This window comes from Salmo salar, chromosome 01, assembly GCF_965601325.2.
Source record: "Salmo salar chromosome 01, fSalSal1, whole genome shotgun sequence".
Taxonomy (NCBI): Eukaryota; Metazoa; Chordata; class Actinopteri; order Salmoniformes; family Salmonidae; genus Salmo; species Salmo salar.
Genome location: NC_138291.1, coordinates 146,285,188 through 146,309,892, shown reverse-complemented (window position 1 = coordinate 146,309,892; position 24,705 = coordinate 146,285,188). Strand labels below are relative to the sequence as shown.

General features: G+C 41.6%; 2 protein-coding genes across 3 annotated transcripts in view; one reads left to right on the top strand and one right to left on the bottom strand.

Annotated features, from left to right (window-relative positions):
• Window positions 1–92: 92 nt before the first annotated feature.
• LOC106565060 (uncharacterized) lies at window positions 93–11,680 on the bottom strand. Its single transcript, XM_082955314.1, has 12 exons — window positions 11,339–11,680; window positions 10,712–10,843; window positions 10,002–10,390; window positions 8,248–8,681; window positions 7,902–8,098; window positions 7,347–7,437; window positions 6,971–7,157; window positions 2,907–3,073; window positions 2,471–2,590; window positions 1,471–1,758; window positions 1,123–1,359; window positions 93–1,032 (listed from the first exon to the last, which is right to left on the bottom strand). Exons 6-9 carry the CDS (start codon window positions 7,347–7,349, stop codon window positions 2,474–2,476), a joined length of 474 nt encoding a protein of 157 aa, XP_082811440.1. The 5' UTR covers window positions 7,350–7,437; window positions 7,902–8,098; window positions 8,248–8,681; window positions 10,002–10,390; window positions 10,712–10,843; window positions 11,339–11,680; the 3' UTR covers window positions 93–1,032; window positions 1,123–1,359; window positions 1,471–1,758; window positions 2,471–2,473.
• A 1,849-nt stretch (window positions 11,681–13,529) lies between these two features.
• kcnn2 (potassium calcium-activated channel subfamily N member 2) overlaps window positions 13,530–24,705 on the top strand; it is a 31,181-nt gene continuing 20,005 nt past the window's right edge. For both annotated transcript variants that reach the window (XM_014131534.3, XM_014131545.3), the window contains exons 1-2: window positions 13,530–14,634; window positions 15,925–16,020. In XM_014131534.3, the coding sequence (XP_013987009.1) occupies window positions 13,873–14,634; window positions 15,925–16,020 (858 nt within the window). In that variant the 5' untranslated portion in view covers window positions 13,530–13,872. The remainder of the gene's footprint in view (window positions 14,635–15,924; window positions 16,021–24,705) is intronic.

The following is a 24,705-nucleotide window of genomic DNA, read 5'->3' as shown; positions in this document are numbered from 1 at the left end:
GTTTGACCATAACACCGCAACAATTCTCACTCAGAAAGCATACATTGTCACTCATAACACACTGACCTAAAAAACACTAACGGAGCATTAAATAAATTAACTTTTCTCTTAAGTTTTAATGATTTTTCACATAAATCAGTATTTCATTATAGAACAAGAATAACACCTTTTCACTTTATTGACTGTACTAAAGTATATGTAACAAGTATGAATCAGAAATGCAGCAATTTGCTTCAAGATACTTTTTTTCTATATATCTTTACATATAGTCATTTACTTGTGAAAAATAAAAAGTTGAAACAAAAACAAATTCCTGAAATTCCAAGGCTGCAATAATAATGACAAAAAACAACAACATGTATAATACTGTACAGTACTGTGAGGGTTCTAGTTCTTCCTCTCTCCTGTATTTGGCCACAAGTTCTCATCAACATCACATCTTATCTGGCGAGGCATCTTGGAAAGCATCTTCTGGAATGTCTAATCCAACCCTGGCAGTCTTCAGGAGAAGTGTCTCCACACCCCGCATTCATGGCATCCAGTAAGGACATCTGGTCATGTGGATGGTGGTCATAAACCTTCCACCTTCACGCAGAGAAAAACTCCTATGGGGTTTAGGAAGGGAGAGTATGGAGGCAGGAATAGTACTGACATCCTGGGATGTGCAGCTAACCAGTCTGTGACTGCAGCAGAGTAGTGGAATGCCACATTATCCCACACAACAATGAAGGTAGGGGAGTTTCTTGCCCCTCTCTCCTCCGCTGGCACAAGTCGATTATGCAGGTCATCCAGAAAATAAATGAGCCTCTCTGTATTGTAGGGGCCAATGAGTGGTTTGTGTAACAGCACACCATCATTGGACAGTGCTGCACACATTGTGATGTTAGCTCCTTGTTGGCCTGGGACATCCACGGTTGCTCTCTGTCCAATCACATTTGTTCCCCTGGGGATTGTTTTTGCCAGGTTGAATCCAGCTCCATCCACAAAGATGAATGTATGTGCAGTTTGCCCGGCTTCCATCTCCATTACTCTCTAAAATACAGTAAATCCACAGTTTTACAGTACTTTACATTATGAATAGCTGTGTATGTACCCTGTTTGGTTATTGAACAGACATCTTACCTGGACATATTGATAACGGAGTTCTTTCACACGTTCACTGTTTCATCCTTATTTTATGTTTCTCTAGGACTCTAGCAATTGTCGTTGTGCTGACCGTATTCACATTCCCAAAAGTGATATTTTCTGCCAGCACTCTGTCCCACATTTCTAGCAGTTTTATTGTCAACAATGGCAATTTCCTGAGCATCTGATAATATTCTGCCTCTCCCTCCTGTGGGAGGCAACCCTTGGATCCTACTGAAAAACACAAAACAATCAATATATTTCAAAATGTCAGTACATGTAAAATTGTGAAAATACTGTATTGTAATATGTAGTTCAATTATCATTGAAGGATGCACATTTCACCTGTTGTTTTGCCAGAAAATTCGTACTATTGATGCAACTGTTGAACGCTGCAGATTTGGTTCCACCTTAAACCAGCCTCTCTCAGAGAGACCATGGTTTACAACATGGTCAATAATTGTGGCCCTTATCTCATCGGAGACTACTGCTCTTGGTCTTCCTCTCCTTTGTCCTCCACGCATTCTCCCTCTCCCTGCCACTCTTCTTTCCCCACCAACCTGTCTTCCTTGATCCATGTTTCCAAACTACATCATTCCGAAGCCGTTCTCTTTTGTCTGTTTGGTAATGAGACTAAAAACAGGACACGTGGGTAGGCTCTCAGCTGAAATTGCCATCAACTGTGTTTAGAATTATTAAATATTCTGCTGAGATTTTCTATGTGTTTCAATCTGGTTACTGCAGAAATGCACATTTTCCATCATTCTGTTTTGAATGTGTTTTTAACAGTTTTGGAAACACTGTGTTAGCATTTGAAAATGTGCTGCAAATATAGTTTTGCAGGTGGTGGGGTATGAATGAGAAAAGAGTTCATGGATTTCAGAGAATGTGGTCATTGAATGCATTTTGTGTGAAAACAATGAAAAATGATTCACAGATTGGTCCACATACACTTGTTTCACTGACTTTGTGAAGAGTTTTGACAATGTAACTTCAGTTGTGACCAATGCATGTTAGCAAATTTAAAAAAAATACGAATTTTTCTAAAATTGTGATTAACAGTTAATGTCCAGATTAATGTCCAGAGTCCCTGCCTGTGACCATTTTCAGTCCAAACTACTTATCAATCCATTCTTAAATGGCAAAAGCCTTTCATATTCTATTAGGGGGAAAAGTTAACAGCTCAATGAAACATAACTAATTTGATAGATTGTTTCTAAACATGTACAGCCTCTGCTATATGCACTCAATGAAAAGTATAGTAAGGTAAGTCTGGTAAAAAATGATTTGCCTTGCGAGATGTAGGGACAGAGTACAACGCCCTGATTCATCAGACAATTCTTACCTGTCAGACATGGGTGTTGACCCATCCAAACGAATGTAGCGATGCTTCACGTGCTTCAGGAACATCTCCTAGAATGTCCAGCATCATGGTGAACTGGCTGAAAAGCACCACTCTATCCCCCTGACAGAGGAACACAGTCAGTGATTAATGACTACAGGACTGGAGGGATCAGAGAGAAATGTGGTTGACTGCATGTTAGAAGAGGAAAAGCCAAGAGTGATTGTAATTGAAAGCAGGGAAGAGATGGAGTGTCTGACAAAGGTAGAGGAACGGGGAAGAAAAGGGTGACTGGTTTTATGGGGGGGGGGGAGAAGAAACCCCCAGGGAGGGAGATGGAGAAGGCTATAGCTGGTTCATTACGGGTGAGGCATACTAGTGTATAATAAAGAAGCTGTCTCCATTTGTTCAACTTCCACTTTCACTGTAGCTTTCTTACCTTGTTTTTGAGAGAGGACAGAAGCTGTGTGAGCAGGTTGCGTTTTCCTGAGTCCAGGAGCATGTCTGTGTTCAGCTGATAGCCTTGTACGGACGGGTACTGCAGACAGAGCCGGTGCAGCTCAAAGTCTGTCATGACGTCCATATCCTCCTTGATCAGCGCTGGGTCTGCGTGACGGTGGGTCGGGTCAAGGGTCAAAGCAATTAGACTGACCAAAACACACTGTAATCCCCTTAGCTTCCAGAAGCCCCATCAACAGCAGCTGCTGCAGTGGTAACAGTAGACGAAACAGCAGTAACTTTCATATTAGTGGTAGTGGAGGTAGAACTGCCAATAGCAGTTACAAACTCATTCAATAACTGTAATTCTCTTAAAACAGGTAAGTGTTCAGGTCTGACCTTGAGCATGAGTCGACTCAGCAGTCAGTTTAGTAGTGGTATAATGCTACCGGTGCAGCAGTGGATGATTGACCATCTTTTTAACTGTTTTTATTTATTTCACCTTTATTTAACCAGGTAGGCTAGTTGAGAACAAGTTCTCATTTACAACTGCGACCTGGCCAAGATAAAGCAAAGCAGTGCGACACATACAACAACACAGAGTTACACATGGAATAAACAAACATACAGTCAATAACACAATAGAAAAAGTCTATATACAGTGTGTGCAAATGAGGTAGGATAAGGGAGGTAAGGCAATGAATAGGCCATAGTGGCTAAATAATTACAATATAGCAATTAAACACTGCAGTGATAAATGTGCAGAAGATGAGTGTATTGGGCATTGGTCAGTTCTCTCTCTGAGGACACATGGGCACATGCTATGGTCTTAAATCAGTTAATCTGTGCATCTTAAAATTAAATTTGTTTTTCTTTTTAGTATTCCCTTAAGCATATTATCACTTTTCAAATGACCAAGATACCTTTATCTCATTATTCCTCTCCCTAACATACTCTCTCCATTGGTGGATCCCTACAGATTCTGCATCAAGGTGTTGTAGAGCTGCTGCTTCTTGTCACTCATGGCACAGAATGTTGGTCATACACTGCACAACTTCTAAAATCTTAACAACTTGGACGTGCTCACATTTCCTGATTTCCTTGTCCCAAATGTTTCATTCCATCCATCCTCAACCCCAGGACGTGGGTGCTCACAATACACAACGATTCCCTAGTTGATCCTGCCATGCTTTTCTCGGTTGTCACAGGGTGAAAAATGCTGATGTAAACAGTGAGCTGCTTTATTAGTGTGCAAATTCTCAGGTACAGAAACATCAAAAAGAGACAGAGGTGCAGAATATGGACTTAATAATGATAATATGAAATTATCATTTTGTTTTCTCTCATGGTAGGACACAGATCTTATATTGGTGGAGTTTGTTTTGCATGGACTGGTGGCCCAGGTGGGTGGAGATTTCACTTAAGGACCATGGTCTAAAATGCGCAAATTCAACCCATCTGGGGCACCGCGGGACATGTAAAACAAACTCACCCATTGAAAAGGAAGCAGCGTTCTCTCCACAGCTCCACTAATCTGTCTTCCGTTACCTCGGTCCACATGGTGCGTGTTGTTGTTGATTTCCTCTTCGCCATCATTGTTTTGCTCTCACATGCTGAGTGCTCATTGGCAGCAGTCCTTGCCCAAACGCGTCATAGCAGTGCTCATTCCACAAGCTGCACAACCCAAATTTCTGACATGTGAGAAAATTATCAGGACATCCAACAGGGGTCTGGAGAACGGAACAGCCATCATCATGGCGTCCTTGACCCGCTCGAACTATGCGAGTCCAGACATACTGATCCTAGCCCAAGTTCATAGGATTTCACACTGAACATGAACATTCATATAGTGTGCATCATATGATATCACAGTCCCAAATCATGCCATAACCATATCAGGTAATGAGTTTAGACCAAGCCATTCACTACCTCACTCTTGACACGTCTGAGGATGAAGGGTTTCATGATAAGTTTGGCATAAGCGATCCTCTCCATCTCAAAGCTGCTCTGCTCCTCTGAAGATTTCCGACGGGAAATAAAGATTGTTGGATGAGTCAAACTTGCTGCGTATTAAGCTGAATATTTTGGAGTGATCCCATAGCATGTGTTCTAGCCTCACCATGACAAACATGTTGGCAAGCTGTGCAGTGCTGCTGGAGAACATATTGGGCATTATGAAGTTGAGCAGTGACATGAGCTCCAGGAGGTTGTTTTGCACTGGGGTCCACGTCAGCAGCAGATGCTACTTGCCTTGAGATCAAATCAAAATCAAATCTGATTAGACTTATATAGTGCATACCATACAGCATTTTACAAAAGGTGTCAGAATACACTGCAGTGAAAATGAAGACAGTGGGGTGACTCACAGGAGATAAACAAGACATTGTTCAGGCAGGAAGAGGAACATTTTAGAGGCCAAGGTAAACACCATTAAATGATGGGCCTCCCGAGTGGTGCAGCGGTCTAAGTGACTGCAACGCAGTGCTAAAGGCATCACTACAGACCCGGGTTTGATCCCAGGCTGTGTCGCGGATATGGAAGGCAGATGGGAGGAGATAAGATCAGGTGGGAGTCGGACCATTCTAGACAATGAGAAGGCAGATACGCATGTGAACAAGAGGCCATACAAGTAGATAGATATATGACTCATCTTTGTATCTGTGCCATTATAGCATCTGTGACAGCATGGGCACACTAATAAAGCAGCTCACTGTTTACGTCAGCATTTCCCCCCCTACGACAACCGAGAAAGGCATGGCAGGATCAACTAGGGAATCATTGTGTATTGTGAGCACCCACGTCCTGGGGTTGAGGATGGATGGAATGAAACATTTGGCACAAGGAAATCAGGAAATGTGAGCACGTCCAAGTTGTTAAGATTTTAGAAGTTGAGGCTATCTCCATTTTAAAATAGTACATTTCCTTCTTCTTCATTGGCTGATTGCTCCCATACACATATTATATCTCTCTCATCAGTGCATTCGTAACAACCTAACCATTATGAAACTTCTATTCAATCAAATAAGCCTCACGTAGCAAATTAGCAATTCAATGTTTTGTTGACCAATTTCGACACTCTCCCATTGACCCCCATAAAAAATTCCTCACTTTGTGGGTTTATTTTCGTGGACAGATTTTGGGCAGAGTAAAACCTATCATTTCGCCTCTTCCTCTCTGCTGTTTCAACCAAGGTGACCAATGAAAGCCCTCCCTCCCCCGGTGCCCCCAGCAATGTACTGATGTTGATGGCCAAGAGGTGGCGGTAGAGCAGCGAAGCTCATGTTCTTCAGCTCATGTTCTTCAGCTCATGCTCGGCGTACTGAGCTTTCGGGACAGGCTGCGGTCATTGCCGATAGTCAGAGCGTAGCTGGCAGCAGACACACAGCAGCTCAAGGAGCCACACAAGGTTCCCACAAGTAGTCTGTAAGGCATGGCAACCACTTGACTACCATGAATAATGAATGAGTCACAGGTTCAGCTTACAAAGACCTTTTCAGGTTCAGTCAAACGCTGAATATATTATCATTATTGGAGTGTTAGCAAAAGCCTGGCTGGGGTGACTTACACGGCTGATGGTTTTACAAGATCTCCACTAATTCCCCTGGATATTTCCAGAGGCACTTAGGCTAAGTGTCTCGCTCAGAAGACACACAGCAGTTAGCTAACATAGTAGGATGTGAACCTGTAGTCTACTAGACTCAAGTGTACTTCTGTGTATAGTCATTCTTGCATAACCGTCATTCTTCGATTTTGGACTTACGGGAAATTATTATGTTGTAGTCGACCCGTTTGTTGAGAATATCATATCGAAGGAACCTGTGACCCTCCACAGACCCTAAACACACACAATATAAATAGGACAATCTAAACAATCTATATTTGGTAATCCTTTCACTTCTGGTGACTTAAACCAACAAGTTGAAATCTGTATAATCAAATCAATGTTAAGCCTTAACCATGATGGCTACAGTATGATGTGTCCCACCATTCAGAATGAACAGATGAGTCACTCACCACAGTCCACCAGAGAAGCAGTCTGTTAAAAACGAGGACTGGCACAATTACCGTATAACCGACGATTATGGATGAAGACCGAACTAACAGCTGACTGAAGACGGGACAGCCGGGCATTCGTGCAGTTGACTCTGTTTCCATGGTAACGTGGAATCTTTACAATGTGATGGAACTTTGTTGTTCCTTGCTTTAACAAGGAAACAGGAAAGAGATGGCCTGGATGGTCTTCCCCCAAACCCTGCCAACAGAAGACAGGAGGTGGTTCATTACAAACACTGATTTACAGAGACTGAATTGGCACAACAAAAAGAGAGCCCTGCTTCCCAATCACAATAACACAGGATTTCATCTGTTGTCATGCCATGTGTGCCGAGTCTCAGAGGAGCTGAAATAAACTGTTGGAGACTGGTCAGGAATAACAAGTCACCATTTCATCAGCAAGGATTCCACTTGGGTTGTTCTGGTGTAGCAGAGTCAGCCTATTTTGACCAATTAGGTGATAAGGCTTCAACTGGAACCTGGAGAGGTCAAAGTAACAGAAGGATGTGTGTGTGCGTTCAAAACTGCCTATGTACATCAAATCAAATCATATTTTATTGGTCACATACACGTATTTAGCAGATGTTATTGTGGGTGTAGCGAAATGCTTGTGTTTCTAGCTCCAACAGTGCAGTAATATCTAACAATTTCACAACATATACCCAATACACACAAATCTAAGTAAGAGGAAGTAAGAATAGTTCTTTCCGGCTGTATGTAATAACACAAAAAATGTTCTGGGCTAACAATGTAAGGAATAATACATAAAAAAACAAAATACTGCATAGTTTACCAAGAGCTAAAAGCGAGGCAGTCCTCTCTGTCGGCGCTATTATCAATTATTTACATGTATTAGATTGTGTTTGTCTACGAAAATCATTCTACACAAATATCTGAATGTGTATGTTAGTGAGATGAGTATAAAAACAGCAGCTAAACCCACTTGCTGTTGAGGATCTCAGGCTGTTTCTAGAAGCCCTTAGCCCTCTCTACCACTTGAGTCACGTCCTGCATCATCTTGTTGGTGATGTTCTCACACTTGGTCAAGAGGCTGTGCTCCACGTCCTGTTCCCTCAGGACCGCACAACAGCCCTGCACCAGGTCAGTGGAGAGGCCGTTCCCTCCGCCGAGAACAGCCACCTGAGGGTACACACACACTTTAGACCAATTAGCAAGTAAGGCCTTCAACTGAAACTTGGAGAGGTCATAGTAACATAGGGAATTCAGTAAGGAATCACGATGAAAAGAAAACTGTGTGTGGGTTCATACAGGTTTTTTGTGCCACTCACCAGATTCTCCCACTCGTTAAATAGGCGCAGCTCGACAATCCTCTGGGCCTTCTTCACAGAGCAGCCAGAGATGAGAGACAGCTCAACCGGTGATGCCTCATAGAAAAACCAGAGGATCTGGCCCTTCACATTAGACCCTGTTCCAACCTCCTGATCTTAGCCTGAGGCATCCAAGTTCATCTCCATGCCCTCAGCAGACACATCAAAGTCATCACTGGCCTCGTCCTCAGAGCTGGTGCCTGGATCTGGAATCACCTTCCTCCTTTAGTCTGCTCCTTCGGTCAGCCTATTGAAGGTTTTAATTATGGTCCCATTGGTAGGCTTGTGAGGTAGTGATGGGGGATGTCCAGGGGGTTTGGCTGCCTGGCATGCTGAGGTTTAGGGGGGGAAACTAGCTGATGATGATGCCTGGGTGTCCTCTTGACTGGACCTCTCTAAGGAAGGAAAAATAATCAGTCTACAGGACCTGGGAGGGAATTTGGGCTACCTATTGCCTCAAATACTTTTTCTCAAATAAATCAAATTGATGCTATTCTTTTAACACAGGAAACTATAGGGCTACAAGACAGCAAAGGATTTAACTAGCTACCTCAAATAATGTCAATGTTTTTGTTTTGTATAAACAGGCACACATAACAGACACACACACATGCACCATGAAACACAAAACTCTCACCCATTTACATTTTAGTCATTTAGCAGACGCTCTTATCCAGAGCGACTTACAGTAGTGAATGCATACATTTTTCCCCCGTACTGGTCCCCCGTGGGAATCGAACCCACAACCCTGGCGTTGCAAACACCATGCTCTACCAAATGAGCCACACGGGACCACCCTCCTCTGAAAACTTGCACAGTGCTTATATGATTTCCTCAAAATGTCAACCATGCTCCAGAAGTGGTTCTCTAAGCTCTTGTGTGCATGCAAGAAAAGACAAATAGATACAGTTGTAAACCGAAACCACACATTTTTGTCAAAGGGATTATTAATAATTAATATGTAACTCCCACATTTCAAACAATTTTGGTTCACATTTGCCAACATTTAGGGCATTGATGAATGTGTTGTGGAACTGCAGTGACAGAGAACACAGGCACTGTAGAGAGGGATTCTACAGCCTTAGTCTGTAGAACGGGGATCTTAGTCTGCAGCTCTTCCAGCTGGGCTCTGGACCCTCGTCCTCAGAAACATCTGTTTGGTTGGACAAAAACACACTGGCGCGTGAAGTCCTAAGGCAGACAGGCCAATTAGAGTGTGAGCTCCTCCCCACGCAAGCCTACCCCTCTGTACTGGAGATGACAAATAACAAATGAACAAGCAAGGTGGCAGTATATCATCTTGGTCAGGGAAATAAACTGCTAACCTCAAGGTCAAAACTCCAGGTGGGGCACACGGCTCTTGTGCCCTTGAGTGCGGCACTTTAGCCAAATTACTTCAGTAAATCTCTAGCTCAACACAAATAACTCACACGTCAGGTGTAAACTGAATATGCACCCCCACCCTGGTTTGGGGGTGTCATGGAGGCTGGAGGAGGTATTGGACTGCAGTCAGGTGGACTCGAGGACCGGGACGATACCAATATTGCAATATTGTTTCCAACGCACAAATGTGGCACTGGATGACAACATGATGTGTGTTTCCAGCATTAGGGCTGTTTTCCTAAAGAAGTTAAATCTGCTTTGTGTTTTGTTTCCTTGCCTCGATACTAACGAGTATCGCGATACTGGTATTGTCCCGGCCCTAGTGGACTCACCACTAAATCTTCCTGGAGGGCTGGTTTCTTGCTGGAGTTGGATGCCCCACTCTCCTGGGAGCTGTTACACACCTCTAGTCTCCTCTTACGGGCTGGGTCTAAAAAAAGACATTAAGGGGGGCATATTAACACATCATGAACATCACCACACTGTCTCTAGTTTGTGTTGCTGGGAATAGAAACCCCAGAGATGAATTGTACTTAATTGCGCTTATCTCAGTTAAACTTATCTTTCATGTTCACGTTTCACTAACTCATTGAATTCCATGTCACAGAGCAGGCCACAGAACATGACACAGCAGATCCCATCCCATTCCATAGTATTGGTAGAGCATGGTGTTTGCAACGCCAGCATGGTGTGTACAACGCCAGGGTTGTGGGTTCGATTCCTAAGGGGGGCCAGTACAAAAAAACGAACAAAAAAAAAAATGCATGAAATGTATGCATTCACTACTGTAAGTCGCTCTGGATAAGAGTGTCTGCTAAATGACTAAAATGTAAATGAAAACATGAGAGCTTTGGTAAAATTGTCCTCAAAATCTTGAATAGTGTGTGTACAGTATGTGTAATGTATTTGGCATCAGATCCCCCTAATCACTTGTACATGCTTTGTGTTGAAGGTATGCTGCAGATAAGAGGGCAGATTTCCTCGGCCCTGTGTAAACCTAGAGTGGTCTACAGAATTTAGATGAGTTTGGTGACTAACTTACCTCCCAACAACATAATGGATGACCCAGATATCTCCTCATCTGATTCAGAGTCCAGTACCACACTGTTCATGCCTCTCATTGAGCCAGGCCTTGGGGGACGTTTGGCCGCTGAGGTCTCCAGGACAACAGTCTCTGCAAGTGAAAAATGTCAAAGCAAAAGACTCAACACACAAGTGCCTACTGTGAGAGCATGTTGACTGTTTTGGGAGATGCCTTATTTTGCTATATATTTGGTGTGGTCAGGGTTTATGTAAGGGTTACATTTTTCCAAACGTGTCTTGGATTACATCCCAGTAAGTGTCAATACTGGGTCTGGTATCAGGAAATACAGGGACCACCCTTGCCAACCCCAACCCCAAAATATAACTTTCTTCGATAAATATTACGTCTATGTCAGGGTTCCCCAAATGCGGTCCTGGAGCCTCCACTGGGTGCAAGTTTAGTTTTTTGCCCTAGTACTACACAGCTGACTTAAATAACCAACTCATCATCAAGCTTCGATTATTTGAATCATCTGTGTGGTGTTAGGGCAAATACACAACCGTGTTCGCGCTAAACAAGCAATATTGTGAAATCAAACAAGCCGGCAAACATGACCGTTCGCTGTCAGCAAGAATCACAACCTACATAGCTAATGGATCTTTCACCAGACAGGATTTCAAACGTTGTTATTTTGTTTTCGATTGATGCTGATTAACTAACGTTAGCTACCTAGCTTGCATTCCGTTCATTGAGATAGAGATTACCCTGCTAATGTCGACACTAACTACTGTACGTGAATTAGTCTACCTCTGACCTACACCAGTAAGATAGCTAGCTACATGCTTGCCATCAGGCGTCCTCTTTACTGATTACATATGTAGAACATTTGCAGATAGCTAGCTACATGCTTGCCATCAGGCGTCCTCTTTACTGATTACATATGTAGAACATTTGCAGATAGCTAGCTACAACTTTGTTTCCGCTGAATTCCAAAAACAGCACGTGGTCAGACAGACCAGCCAATCAGAGACAAGTGCGCATTGCGATCTCGTGCAAAAGAAAATCCCATTTTAAAGGGATAACGCTCAGTAGGTGACACATGAATTACATGTTCTTGAGCACACTGGACAGCTCCAATAATTTCAAAGATTGAGTCACTGGTGCATAGGGGCTTTTTCTAAACTGGAGATGCCTTCTCTGACATAATTCAAAGGGGTTTGGAGTTTTATTAACCAAGTAGTGTAAAATGATCCATATAATAGTCTATTTTAACCACATCGCCTAAACAGGCTGTCAGGATTCAGATCATTCGGGATTCAGAAAATACAAGATTCAGTTTGAGAGAACAATGATGTTGGATGTTTCAAAAATACACATACAGATTCTATAATAATGTGTGGTTGCAGCAGTACCCGATACGTGTGGGTGATTGGGTTCAGGCTTTGCTTTATGGCTCCCCAGATGCTCAATCTCGAGCAGTTGCCTATATTTCCTCCAGGTGACATAACTCCTCCACTCCATTAATAACACCGCTACCAGCGAACACATCAATCTGAAGATGGAGACGGCTGCCCCCAGTCTGGCTGGAATGCAAGTCACATGGCCTGTGAATGTAACCAAGATTAACAGGCACAGACCATGTGAATGAAATTGCTATCTCCAACATCTTGAGTGGCTCAATCAGCACATCAGCTACGCATCGGCTACTATCGATTGATAAAATAATTTTAAAAAATGGTTTTGAGCGATACAAGGAAGAGTAACTGCTGCTGTAATTGTAACTCATCTGGACTAAGCAACTAGTCAACCTATCACTTTCAATGTTCAAGAGTAGGCTACAGTATTAGCCCGAGTAGCCTACACTTGATCAATTGAGAGGCTTGGTTGATGAAACAACCCACTGGGCAAAAAAAATGGTTGAATCAACATTGGTAACACGTCATTTCAACAAAACAAATATATGCGATGACTTGAAACAAGTGAAAAACTGATTGGATTTGCAAAAAGTCATCAATGTAAGGGAATTTCGTATTTTTTTTCACTCAACTTTTAACCTAAATCTAATAACATGGTGAAATGTTTGGTGATTTCACGTTGAACTCACGTTAGTCGACAACTCAACCAAATGTAAATCAAAACGAGGCTTGTGCTTATCCTATCCAAGGGGTGGGGCTACATTTCTGGGCTCCCAAACGTGTCCAAGTGCAAGTCTTGGCAGCAGTTAATTTTTCGTAGATCATGAGAGAGATAACAACACAACGTAGGCTTTAATTCGCTAAAAACACATACTGATGTTTTTCCAATGGTGCTGACGGTGCACATTTACCATCACCATTTTTTTTTTAATCTATAACGCGCTTTCGACGGCGGTAGCCAGTGCGGCAGCCAGTGAGCCCATTCAAACCTACCACCGCCAAAATTATTTGGTGGCCTATCAGTAGCCTAAACTACATCAAATGGACAAAACATGTTTTCATTATTATTATCTCTTACATTCGATACCAGCCTAATGTAGTGCATGCTGATAAAAGGCATAGCAGATTTTTGATCAGAAGAATATTGGATGATGGGAAAACTCCTGAACAAGATATGCTATCTTTTAGGCCATGTGTTTGTATTGCTTTACATTACGTTAGTTGTTATTTAATGACTGTAATGGATATAAGAGTGCATGTTGAATGTAATCCACGTTTTTATTGACATAGACATTGTGTACACTCTTATAAATGGATAAGTCAAAACATCACACAATATGAGTTGATTTTGTGTAAATGGTAGGCTACCCCACTGGCATTTTACAGTGAACATCAGAGTGAACATCATTGAGAGGTCCCTTGTATAGCAGTACGCCTAGGTTATGAGCATATGTAATATGCCCTCAATTATTTTTTTCCCTTATCTTGATGTTCATACTTGAACAGTCTCACTTGTAAGACATTGTTTTTCTCTACTGACATGCTACTTTCCTTGAATGAATGTTCGAAAAAATGTTGCAACCTTTTCAATGACGTCAAGACGGTTGTTTTGGTCCTGTCTATCCAATTGGAGCCATCACTTACATTCTACAGGAGCCGAAATGGGTCTAATCTTGCTCCGTAGCTGTCCTCCAGGACATACCACAACGCCCTTCAGCGGGTGTATGGTGGTACCCGACTGCTGCTTTAAACAGCAGCACTGACATGGAAACCCCTTTGCAGTTGCAGAACGATTTCCTTCAAGAGCAGCAGTTCCAGCATCACTGTAAGTACCAGCACTACTGCGGACGAGAGGAACGGCTCACTAAGGAGCGTAACCAATGCTGCACCTGCAATAACTGTACATGTGATGCAAGAAAAAGCCTAGTTTTTCGCGGGACGTCGCCGACCACTCAAGGAACTTTAAGGACGCCATCCGTAACGTATTCGAGGCAAGGTTCCCAGTTTAGCGTCTGTGAGTTCACGCCCTCCAGTCATGGTAGTTCATCCAGACATCATTACCATCAGCAGTGCCACAATCGGCAGTGGGGCAGCCCGAGCAGCAGCCACAGAGACAGTAACTCGTATAACGAAATAGCCATGAGTAGCTGCAGATACAACGGCGGCGTAATGCGACCGCTGAGCAACTTGAGCTCGTCCCGCAGAAACCTACACGAGTTTGATTCCGAATCCCAGCCTTTACAACCAATCTCAACCGCAGATGCGTCGGACACCCTAGCCTCTAAACCGGAGAACAATTCCACCACCCTAATGCCTTACGCATCGGGAGACGGAGGGGGTGGATGTAACAACAGTGGCAGTAAATCGGGTAAAAAGAAGAACCAGAACATTGGGCAAAAGCTTGGACATAGAAGGGCCTTGTTTGAGAAAAGGAAGCGTCTCAGCGACTATGCTTTGATCTTTGGGATGTTTGGGATCGTAGTTATGGTTATAGAGACTGAACTCTCATGGGGAGCCTATGGAAAGGTGCGTAACTCAAACCCGGTAGGCTGCAGGTCCATCTTGGTCAGAAGGATTCATTGGCTGGCATGTCGAGTTTACCAGGAAAAACCGCAAGTTTAATTTTAAAGAGATTTAAACCAGTAGTAGCATAGTCGACTTGTTTTCTTTACACATCAAATATTTAGACAGTGAAGACTTAACCCATAAACCATCTGATCAGCCATAACTTGCATGGCTGGTCTCTCTCTTGCAGCCTGGTCTCATAGACTAGACACAAAAATTGGTATGATATGTTACGTTTGGTGTGTTTACATAAGACAGACGGTTACATAGGGTGATCAGTCAGGGTGAATGGGTGGGCATATAAAGCGAACCTCAAGCAACCGAAAGGTTGAGCGTTTGAATCTCATCACGGACAACTTTAGCTAATTAGCAACTTTTCAACTACTTACAGCTTTTTAGCTACTTTGCAACTACTTAGCTTGTTAGCTAGCCCTAACCTTAACCCTATTAGCTAACTCCTAAACTTAACCCTCAACCATAGCCTAGCTAACGTTAGTCAACTAGCTAACCACCTAGCCACCTAACTAGAATTCGTAACGTAACATACATTTTTCAAATTCGTAATATATTGTACATTTACAAGTTAGAAACATTGTCATATTGCAAATATGTAACATATTATGCATTTGGAAAATGTGTAACATAATGTACGTTTTGCAAATTCGTAACATATAATACGAATTGTAATTCTTAACATATCATATGAAATGAGTGATGGACATCCACAAATGAATAAATACCATACGAAACGTAACATATCATACTAAATGGACTGTCTCAGGTTTACATACCGAATAATACAAAATGCTTTGAGACCAGGTTACTCTTTGAGCCTAAGTGGGTTTACAAACTCCATTGACATAGTGACACATGATCTCTCAAGCATTAAAGGAATAGCCTTAAAGGAAAACTCCACTCAAAAACAATCTTTTGGTATTTTTTTCATTAGTCCACTGTTGATACAGTTCCAAAATGTTTTCCATGTCAGCATTCAAGTTTTCAAGATCTAGATCTTTCAAAATAAAGTGTTACAGTATGAAGTGCTTTGCTAGGTTTTACTAATATACTGTAGCCTTGTACTATATTGAACTAGCTATGTGCAAATCCAATATGTAGGCCTACCTTACAGGAGTTTCCTGAAATGTTAATGATTCAATATATAATAGTATATTTCTATTTTGTAAGATTAGTACTGTTTGTTGCATGAATACATGTGTTGTTGCATTACTATTGTTATTTTTCTCTTTACAGGAGTCATTGTATTCATTAGCTCTAAAATGCCTGATAAGCCTTTCTACAATCATTCTTCTTGGTCTGATTATCATATACCACGCAAGGGAGATTCAGGTAACATGGTTATTTTTCATGTCATTGTCGTTCACATCCCTTGACAGGTTAGCTGTGGTTATAATAGTGTCATAATAGTGTTATTACGCATTTGCTATCCAAGTGTACCATGCTGTCAAAGTGCACAGTGAGAAAAAGTATAAAAATCTATGCACTCACTACTGTCATTCCTTGCTCTGGATAAGGGCATTTGCTAAATGACTAAAACATTTCTTATCAATATGAGTGTGAGTTTGCAGAACAATTGTATCCAAGACATCAAAACCAAATCAAATTTTATTGGTCATGTACACATATTTTGCAGATGTTATCGCAGGTTCAGCTAAATGCTTATGTTTCTAGCTCCAACATTGATGCGATAAATCAATTTAACTGACTTTACTGAGTGCAATTACTCTGAAATGAAGTGAATTATTTCCAAATTAAGTACATTTCTTCTTTAGCGGGTGACATAATCTAATTATGTGTCATTGAAAACTTAAACTGACTTATAAATATCTTAATGAGATGAGTTGCTTTATCATAACCAAAACACTATTGCTCCATTGTTTGCTCCACAAACAATGATATATCTCTCTACCTATTGCTCCAGGTTTTTCTTATCATTGGAGACTTTGTAAACAAATATCTTCAAAAAATGAATTTCTATGTTGCTCTAATGGAATGTCATTCCTTGCCCACTCTGATGGTTTATGCTTATCTAATCTGGAGAGTCTAGCTTTAAGAAGTTGTTATTCCAATGTCTACTTCAGTCTGTTATAATTTCTATTTCATTTGTAGTCTTTTAGGTATTTGTGATTTCAACAATAATTGATAACATATTAAAACACCCTAACCAGAAAGGTATTAAAACATATGAACATATGTTTTAACATATTAAAACACCCAATGAGAAAGATCATCTTATTTATTGGAGAATACTTATTCTAATTTGTTTGAGAATCAGTGGGTAGAATAGGAGCAGTAGCCAAATCAATATTTTACTATGATAGTGGCTGGCACTTGCATCTCAAGATTGGCTCCTGCATCTTCCAAACCTTCAGGGGTTAACTGGTCTGGATTGTCAGCTTCCTTGAACGGTTGAAGCACTTGGACAAACTAAATTTTATGACCTTGCGTCAGAGCATTGTTGCATTACTTAACGTTTTTTTCTTCCTGCAATTCAGCACTTATGTCTCTCTCGGTTGTAGAACCACTTAATTAAAATAATGAATGGTGCTCCCTCAGTTGTGTGGCTTGTCGAGAGGTGGACATATATTACAGTATTGTCAGGGACCTATTACGTTGCTCCACCTGAGTAGAATTGACCAGAGAAGAAATACATTTGTCTATGCCAAGCATTTTTTTTACCATGCTGAGGCTGCATTAAAAACACTCTTCTTATGCAGTCTCCTTTCTTTGAAACGGCGAGAAAACATGAAGGCTATTTACATTATTTTCAAACACCATTGTAAAACAAAGTAGATTAACCTCATGTAGCGATAAAGATTATGTGCAAGGAAAATCCTGCCATTATCAAATAAATATTACTTGTGTCAAGTCCATGAAATAATCATACTTTCTCCTTTCTCTCATGACTATATTCGGGTTCAATTTTGGACTAGAATTCATATGGTTTAGCTTGAGGGATACAGTGTATGAATAGGCCACTAGTTCATTATCTTTTGTATTGTTGAATTACAATGGCCTGTATTCTTTAGCCTCTTTGTTATATTTAGGGCTTACAAGCCCCAGAGGGATATCAATCATTGAAACAGCTCAACAGTACAATGTGCCTCCTTTTCAAATGGCCTACTGTAAACTTAGAAAATGGCCTACTGTAAACTTAGAAAATGGCCTACTGTAAACTTAGAAAATGGCCTACTGTAAAGTTTTAAAATTGACTGCGGTAAAGTTTTCAAATGGCCTTACTGTAAAATTTTCAAATTGCATACTGTAAAGTTTTCAAATGGCCTACTGTAAAGTTTTCTTTGTGAGGGATGATAGAAACGCATACTGATCAATACCATATTTTGATACATAACAAAACCATTTACATTTCCTTGGCAAAGGTTCTCTATTGCTGTCTACATAATAGAATGCAGTGTAAGCTTCCAAGAGGGTATCATTTCCAGGGTTCTCACTTAGGTTTCTGCCCTTTGGTTTCAGCCCTATGGTTTCAGCCCTTTGTGTTTGTGTTATTTAATAAACACGCTGTACATGTCATAAACTAGACTTCCTTGAGTCAACCAATTTGCTGACAACATCAAAGGGAATGGAGTATTTTGAATGACTATTACAACGATAGAAAAGCACAAATACGCTGCGGGGTTGTTATTAGAAATATCAGATTGATACGTTTTATGGCTTACATTCAGTTATTCGATTTTCATATCCTCCACAGTCTTATTCAGACAGGTATATGACTCAATATAGCAATTCTCACCTTGATTAGTGACACTCACTTAAATTCCATATCTGCTGTTATTGCTGTTTGCAGCTATATTATTACACAATACTCTCCTTAGTCAGTTGATTGTGACCCCACTCAATCGCACTTTTATTGCTACTTGCAGCTGTATCAGTAGTGGTGGTATTGGTATATATCTCTACCTAGGGAATCCTCTAACCAGGATTTCTGGAAAACCAAGGAATTTATTGAAAGTTCCCAGAATTTTCCAACCCTATCTCTACCACAGAGCGTGCACCCTATCCTGTCCTCTCAATATTGGCTGTTTTCCATCCTCATTGAGATAGATTATGCATGCACATCCATCTGTACTCACAGACGCCTGTCAAATATAGATGCATAGTTCAGACTGAAGAGAGGTGCCCACACGCTGCTCCAGCTCCTTTGAAGTGATTTACTTATCCAAACTGTACAAACAGGGAAGATTTGACTTCCACACTTTTTTGGCTGCTTAGACAATATAGGGACACACCTCTTGGTTTTAGTTTCTGTCCTCATAGTGCCGGAAATGTCCCTAGGTCAGTCTGAGGACAGCTCTTGGACATGGGGAGGCTTCAGGGACGTGTCTTCTAGATTAAAGGGATTCTTCAGGATTTTGGCAATGAAGCCCTTTATCTACTTCCCCAGAGTCAAATGCACTAATAGATACTATTTTTATGTCTCTGCATCCAGTGTGCTATGAAGGAAATTAGAGGTAGTTTTGCGAACCAATGCTAAATAGGGTAGCGCAAAGAATGGAAGTCTATGGTATCTACTAGCGTGCTAGCAGTTATCATAGACTTCCAGTCATTGCGTTGAGTTCATCTGACTCTGGGGAAGCAGATAAAGGGCTTCATTGCCAAAATCCTGACGTATCCCTTTAAGATGGCAGTGATCGGTGACATGGTGCATTAGTAGGATTTCTCTCCATCTTCCTTGTGTGATGTCTCAAAGTTCAGAGACCCTCAAGACTCCTCTATCCAATTAGAAGCCATATAATGTTTTTATATACACTCATATTCTGTATGTAAACGCCAGCAATCGGCTAACAAATGTTGTAGGGCATGCTATTTCATGTTGAAGGTATGATACCGACGTCATACTTCTTTTGGTGACAGCTAGCGATCTATAATAATTGTGTCGTTTGTTTGCTCTGCTGTCTGTTCCGGTGGCGGTCGGTGACGTTTAAGATGAGGGAGGATGATTATTTTTCTTATGAGCATGGCCTTATTTCTATAACAGCATATTGGATGACTGTCATTCAAATTCTATTTACCCAGCTCAATGTAACATCAATAGGTTTAGGCTAATTCATGATATTCAAAGTTTTCCTATACCCATCATGAGGTTGCTACAACCTAGCCTATGAATGAAAGTTAACAACGTACATTACTACTGTCCAGTGTCTGTGTTTTTTTGCCCATCTTAATATTTTATTTTTATTGGCCAGTCAGAGATATGGCTTTTTCTTTGCAACTCTGCCTAGAAGGCCAGCATCCCGGAGCCGCCTCTTCACTGTTGACATTGAGACTGGTGTTTTGCGGGTACTATTTAATGAAGCTGCCAGTTGAGGACTTGTGAGGCGTCTGTTTCTCAAACTAGACACTAATGTACTTGTCCTCTTGCTCAATTGTGCACCGGGTCCTCCCACTCCTCTTTCTATTCTGGTTAGAGCCAGTTTGCACTGTTCTGTGAAGGGATTAGTACACAGCGTTGTACGAGATCTTCAGTTACTTGGCAATTTCTCGCATGGAATAGCCAAAATTTCTTAGAACAAGAATAGACTGACGAGTTTCAGAAGAAAGTGCTTTGTTTCTAGCCATTTTGAGCCTGTAATCGAACCCACAAATGCTGATGCTCCAGATACTCAACTAGTCTAAGTAAGGCCAGTTTTATTGCTTCTTTAATGAGCACAACAGTTTTCAGCTGTGCTAACATAATTGCAAAAGGGTTTTCTAATGATCAATTAGCCTTTTAAAATGATAAACTTGAATTAGCTAACACAACGTGCCATTGGAACACAGGAGTGATGGTTGCTGATAATGGGCCTCTGTACACCTATGTATTCCATTAAAAATCAGCCATTTCCAGCTACAATAGTCATTTACAACATTAACTATGTCTGCACTGTATTTCTGATCAATTTGATGTTATTTTAATGGACAAAAAATTTGCTTTTCTTTTAAAAACAAGGACATTTCTAAGTGACCCCAAACTTTTGAACGGTAGTGTAGATGCAATGGTCGAGAGAAATTTGAGTGATCAATTTCATTGACAGACATTGACACATTCAATACCTTGCACACTCTTGCCTGCATCTAGCTAAGTGTAATCATTAGTCCAATAGTTGCAAACGGGAGTTTCTATTGGACAAATTCAGATATGTTTATTCCAGCTTTGTTCCGTTTGCTTCCGTTTAAGATTTTTTTTTAAACAAAATCGGCAGAATGAATACACCCCTGATCATACGTAAACGCAGTTCACTTTCATAGCAGTCACATACAAACAGTATGATCCCTTTTATCGTTGTATAATTCCTTCTTGCATTTACGAGCTCTCCTCCTCTCACTTTTTCCCTTCGCTTGTGGACTTCATATCATAAGCGCTAACCGCTACACACAGCCTACATCGTTGTCACCATATTAGCTAACATCATAGTCAACATAGCTACTAACGTTAGAACTAGCACGTTAGTCAACCTGCTACAATCATGCAGTACAGTGTAGAGTCTGCAAGCAGTTACACCGGCGGGCTCTGGTGGCAATAAGTTAATAAAACCAAAAGCTTACCTTGACTTGGAAGAGTTCCATTGTTGGATAGCCATAGCCAGCTAGCTAACATAGCATCCCTCTCTGTTTGAGCCGGGTGTTTGAGTACGCTAAACTAGCAAGCTGCATTCGCTAGGAAAGTAAGTGAAAGTGAAAAGAAATATTACCAACGAAATATAGCTATCTCTCTCGCTCGCACTCTCTCTCGCTCTCTCGCTCTCTCACGGTCTCTTGCTTCTCCTATATTTCTGAAGAAATTAATTTGTTCAAAACTGTTCAACTATTGTCTTTCTCTCTCTTTGAGTCAACTACTCATCACATTTTATGCACTGCAGTGCTTGCTCGCTGTAGCTTATGTTTTCAGTACTAGATTCATTCTCTGATCCTTTGATTGGGTGGACAACTTATCAATTCATGCTGCAAGAGCTCTGATAGGTTGGAGGACGTCCTCTGGAAGTTATCATAATTACTGTGTAAGTCTATGGAAGGGGGTGAGAACCACAAGCCTCCTAGGTTTTGTATTGAAGTCAATGTACCCAGCCCTGTCTAGCTTAGTTTGTTCTGGATGGTGTGTGTTTGTGCTGTGTGTGTGCGTGCCTCTCTGTGCGTATTAAAGACACGGTGTTGTAACTGCAGGAGAGGCTGTGCGTTTCTCACAGGGAAATCTGTCCTCTGCCTGAGATGCCAGACTGGAGTCAGATAACCATTGCTTGCTGGTGATCTCAATGTTTTCACTGAACAAACAGGCTTTCAAGGGCACACATACTCTGCCTCTGAACAGGATGAGAATCCACATGTATTAATTGATCATGTTTGCTACCCCATGATACATTTTATGATCAGAAACATAGATGTTATATATGAGAAACGTCTCCAGCTAGAGCACTCCAAACAAAGGGAGATTTACTTATGATATTATCTTTTCATATAGATTTTTTATTTTAGTTGAATGCTACGCATTCAGTGATCACTTGATTTCAGATGCAAAATAAAATGTAACATACAGCTTGAGATTTACTCAGCAAAGTAGCCTCTTAGTGCCTCACTTTGATATCATAAATAAACCATTGCATGAATTTCTAATTGGGCTGAACCTCTCAACCTAATTCACTAATGAGATTGAGCGATTTCTTTCGCTCAGTGACAAGATATATGTTCCCATCTCCACATTACACAGACAGATTAAATATTGAGCTGGACTCCATTAGTTATATTGAGCATACTGAAACCAGTAACCAACCCAGGCAGCAACCAACACAGTGAGCTTCTATGGATACTTTAAGAAAGAAGGTCGACAGAGAGACTAAGGAATGGGATGACCTCAAGTACATCCTTAATGGTGTGGTCTGGGCAAAAATGTCCGCACTGTGGCATAGGCTCACCCCGGCTGGCGTGGGTGCAGCGTTCGCATGATGAGCAAAGGAATAGTCCCTTAATGAATAAACAGTATTTGTATCCATCAGACGACAAGCCAACCATCTGAGAGCAGCCACTGGACCGTGACAGGAGGCTATATTTGAAGAGATTGGCCTTAGTTGGAACTGGTCACTCTGGGTCTTTGTGTCTATCATTGTGCATTACAGGGGTTCTGCTTGTAGGACACCATGCGTAGCGACACTGCTCTTTCTCTCTGTTATAAAGATCATCTTCTGTGTGTGTTTGCGTTGGTGCGTGAGCATGGGTCAACAGGCCATTTTCTATGCGTCCCTCTCTGGTCCCTCTTGGGCATGCTCTTTATTAGGCTATGGATCATGGGATGGACTATTGTCGCAGCATTGAGGACCTTTTAAGCTTAGTAAGCCATAAACCCCTTCCGTCTTTTTTATTCTAGGAGGATATGAACTGGACATGTTATACGTGCGTATGATATACTGTAGAAAGAGACTTGACTGCTGTCCCTTCTTAAGCCACATGCATAATTCCAGGTTTTCCACTGCAGATGTACTGTAACTGTAAGTTACTCCCCCGCTCCCTCATAACTAGTGCTTCTGCCACTAGCATGGAATATTTTTGATGCTCAGAGGTAAAGAGCTCTTGGGTATTGTATTTCAGGTCATGAATGACCATAATTGCTTTTACAGACCAATAGGCTTTTCTTATATGACCTGGTTTTAAATGTTTAATTACACTGTTTTAAAGCAAAACACTTTCTTTTGTTACATTGAGTTGTTGTCTCAAATACAAATGAGAGCTTTCGTGCTGTGTGCAGACAATATTCTGTTTGGACTGTTTTGATGGCTTAGGTCTGTGAGTAAGATAGCTTCTGTCACATAGTGGAGTAACAGCTTGTGTTTCCATGTCTAAGTTACACTCCCTTGGAAACATTTACCAATCAAGGCTATACCAACAGAGAGCCTGGTTAGTGTTACAGCATCTCTCAGCCTAGGAGTCTGACAGATGTCAGTGCTCTCAAGGAGCTAGATGTTGTTACAGTATGTATTTAATATAGGCATCAGGCACATAGTTGTGTGCTTTAGAATTATATTTGTGGGGGAACCTTCCAATGTGGTGTTTTGATGAATGAATTGGGTAGAGATGTTGTGTGGGAGGGTTTTGTATACGTAGCTGCAATGTAGTTTGAGCTAGAATGTGGGTCGTTCGTCTTGAAATCTGTATTACTCCGTCTCTGTGTTGTTTTCTTTGTGATGCTCTATGCTGCAATGGTTTTTACGGTTGGAATTTCCGGTAGCTTTCGATGGGAAGCGTTTGGCTTGCAGGCTAGCTTTAATGGGAGTGTGACATTTGCCAGGATGTTCTAGTGGAATGTTCTTTGTGTGGCAATGGGGTGTAGGTGGCTGTAGTGTCAGTGTGCCTGTGGGATTGGAAGGCTGTAGTATGTGCAGTGCTAGCCTGGTATCAACTGATAAGCGTCAGTCTGGTATACTTTTGCAGAAAGATATGCATCACGAGAGGTGACGCATAAATCAATACATTGGATTCAAGGCAAAAAAGTCTGTGAGTGTATATGTTTGTCTGTCTGTGAGTGTATATGTTTGTCTGTCTGTGAGTGTATATGTTTGTCTGTCTGTGAGTCTTTCACCAACTTACCCATTGTAGCTGTATCACCAACTTTCTTTTACCTTGAATGGAATGTATTGACTAATGCGTCAATGCCCTTGACGCACATCTAGAGGTGGAGGTGGGAGAGAGGAGGGAGGGAGAGGAATATAAAGAGAGATGAGAGGAGGGGGAGGGAGGGAAAGAAGGAGGGAGAGAAAGAGAAGGGGGCGCATGAGAGAGGGGGTGAATAAGGGAGTGGGAAGAGAGGAAGGAGAAAGAGAGATAGGAGAGAGAGATGGAGAGAGAGAGACAGGGACATGTCTGTCTGTGAGTTTATCTGCCTGCCTGCCTGCCTGCCTGCCTGCCTGCCTGCCTGCCTGCCTGCCTGCCTGCCTGCCTGCCTGCCTGCCTGCCTGTCTGCCTGCCTGCCTGTCTGCCTGTTTGTCAGAGTTTTTCACCATTTCACCCAATGCAGCTTCATCAGCAACT

Bases quoted from the DNA above. Each gene is read 5' to 3' on its own strand.
- LOC106565060 (XM_082955314.1), bottom strand. The intron at 3,074-6,970 runs GTAATTGTGCCA...ACCGTCACGCAG, and splicing joins CCATAATCGTCGGTTATACG to ACCCAGCGCTGATCAAGGAG. The intron at 2,591-2,906 runs GTAAGAAAGCTA...TTCCTCTGTCAG, and splicing joins TGTCCTCTCTCAAAAACAAG to GGGGATAGAGTGGTGCTTTT.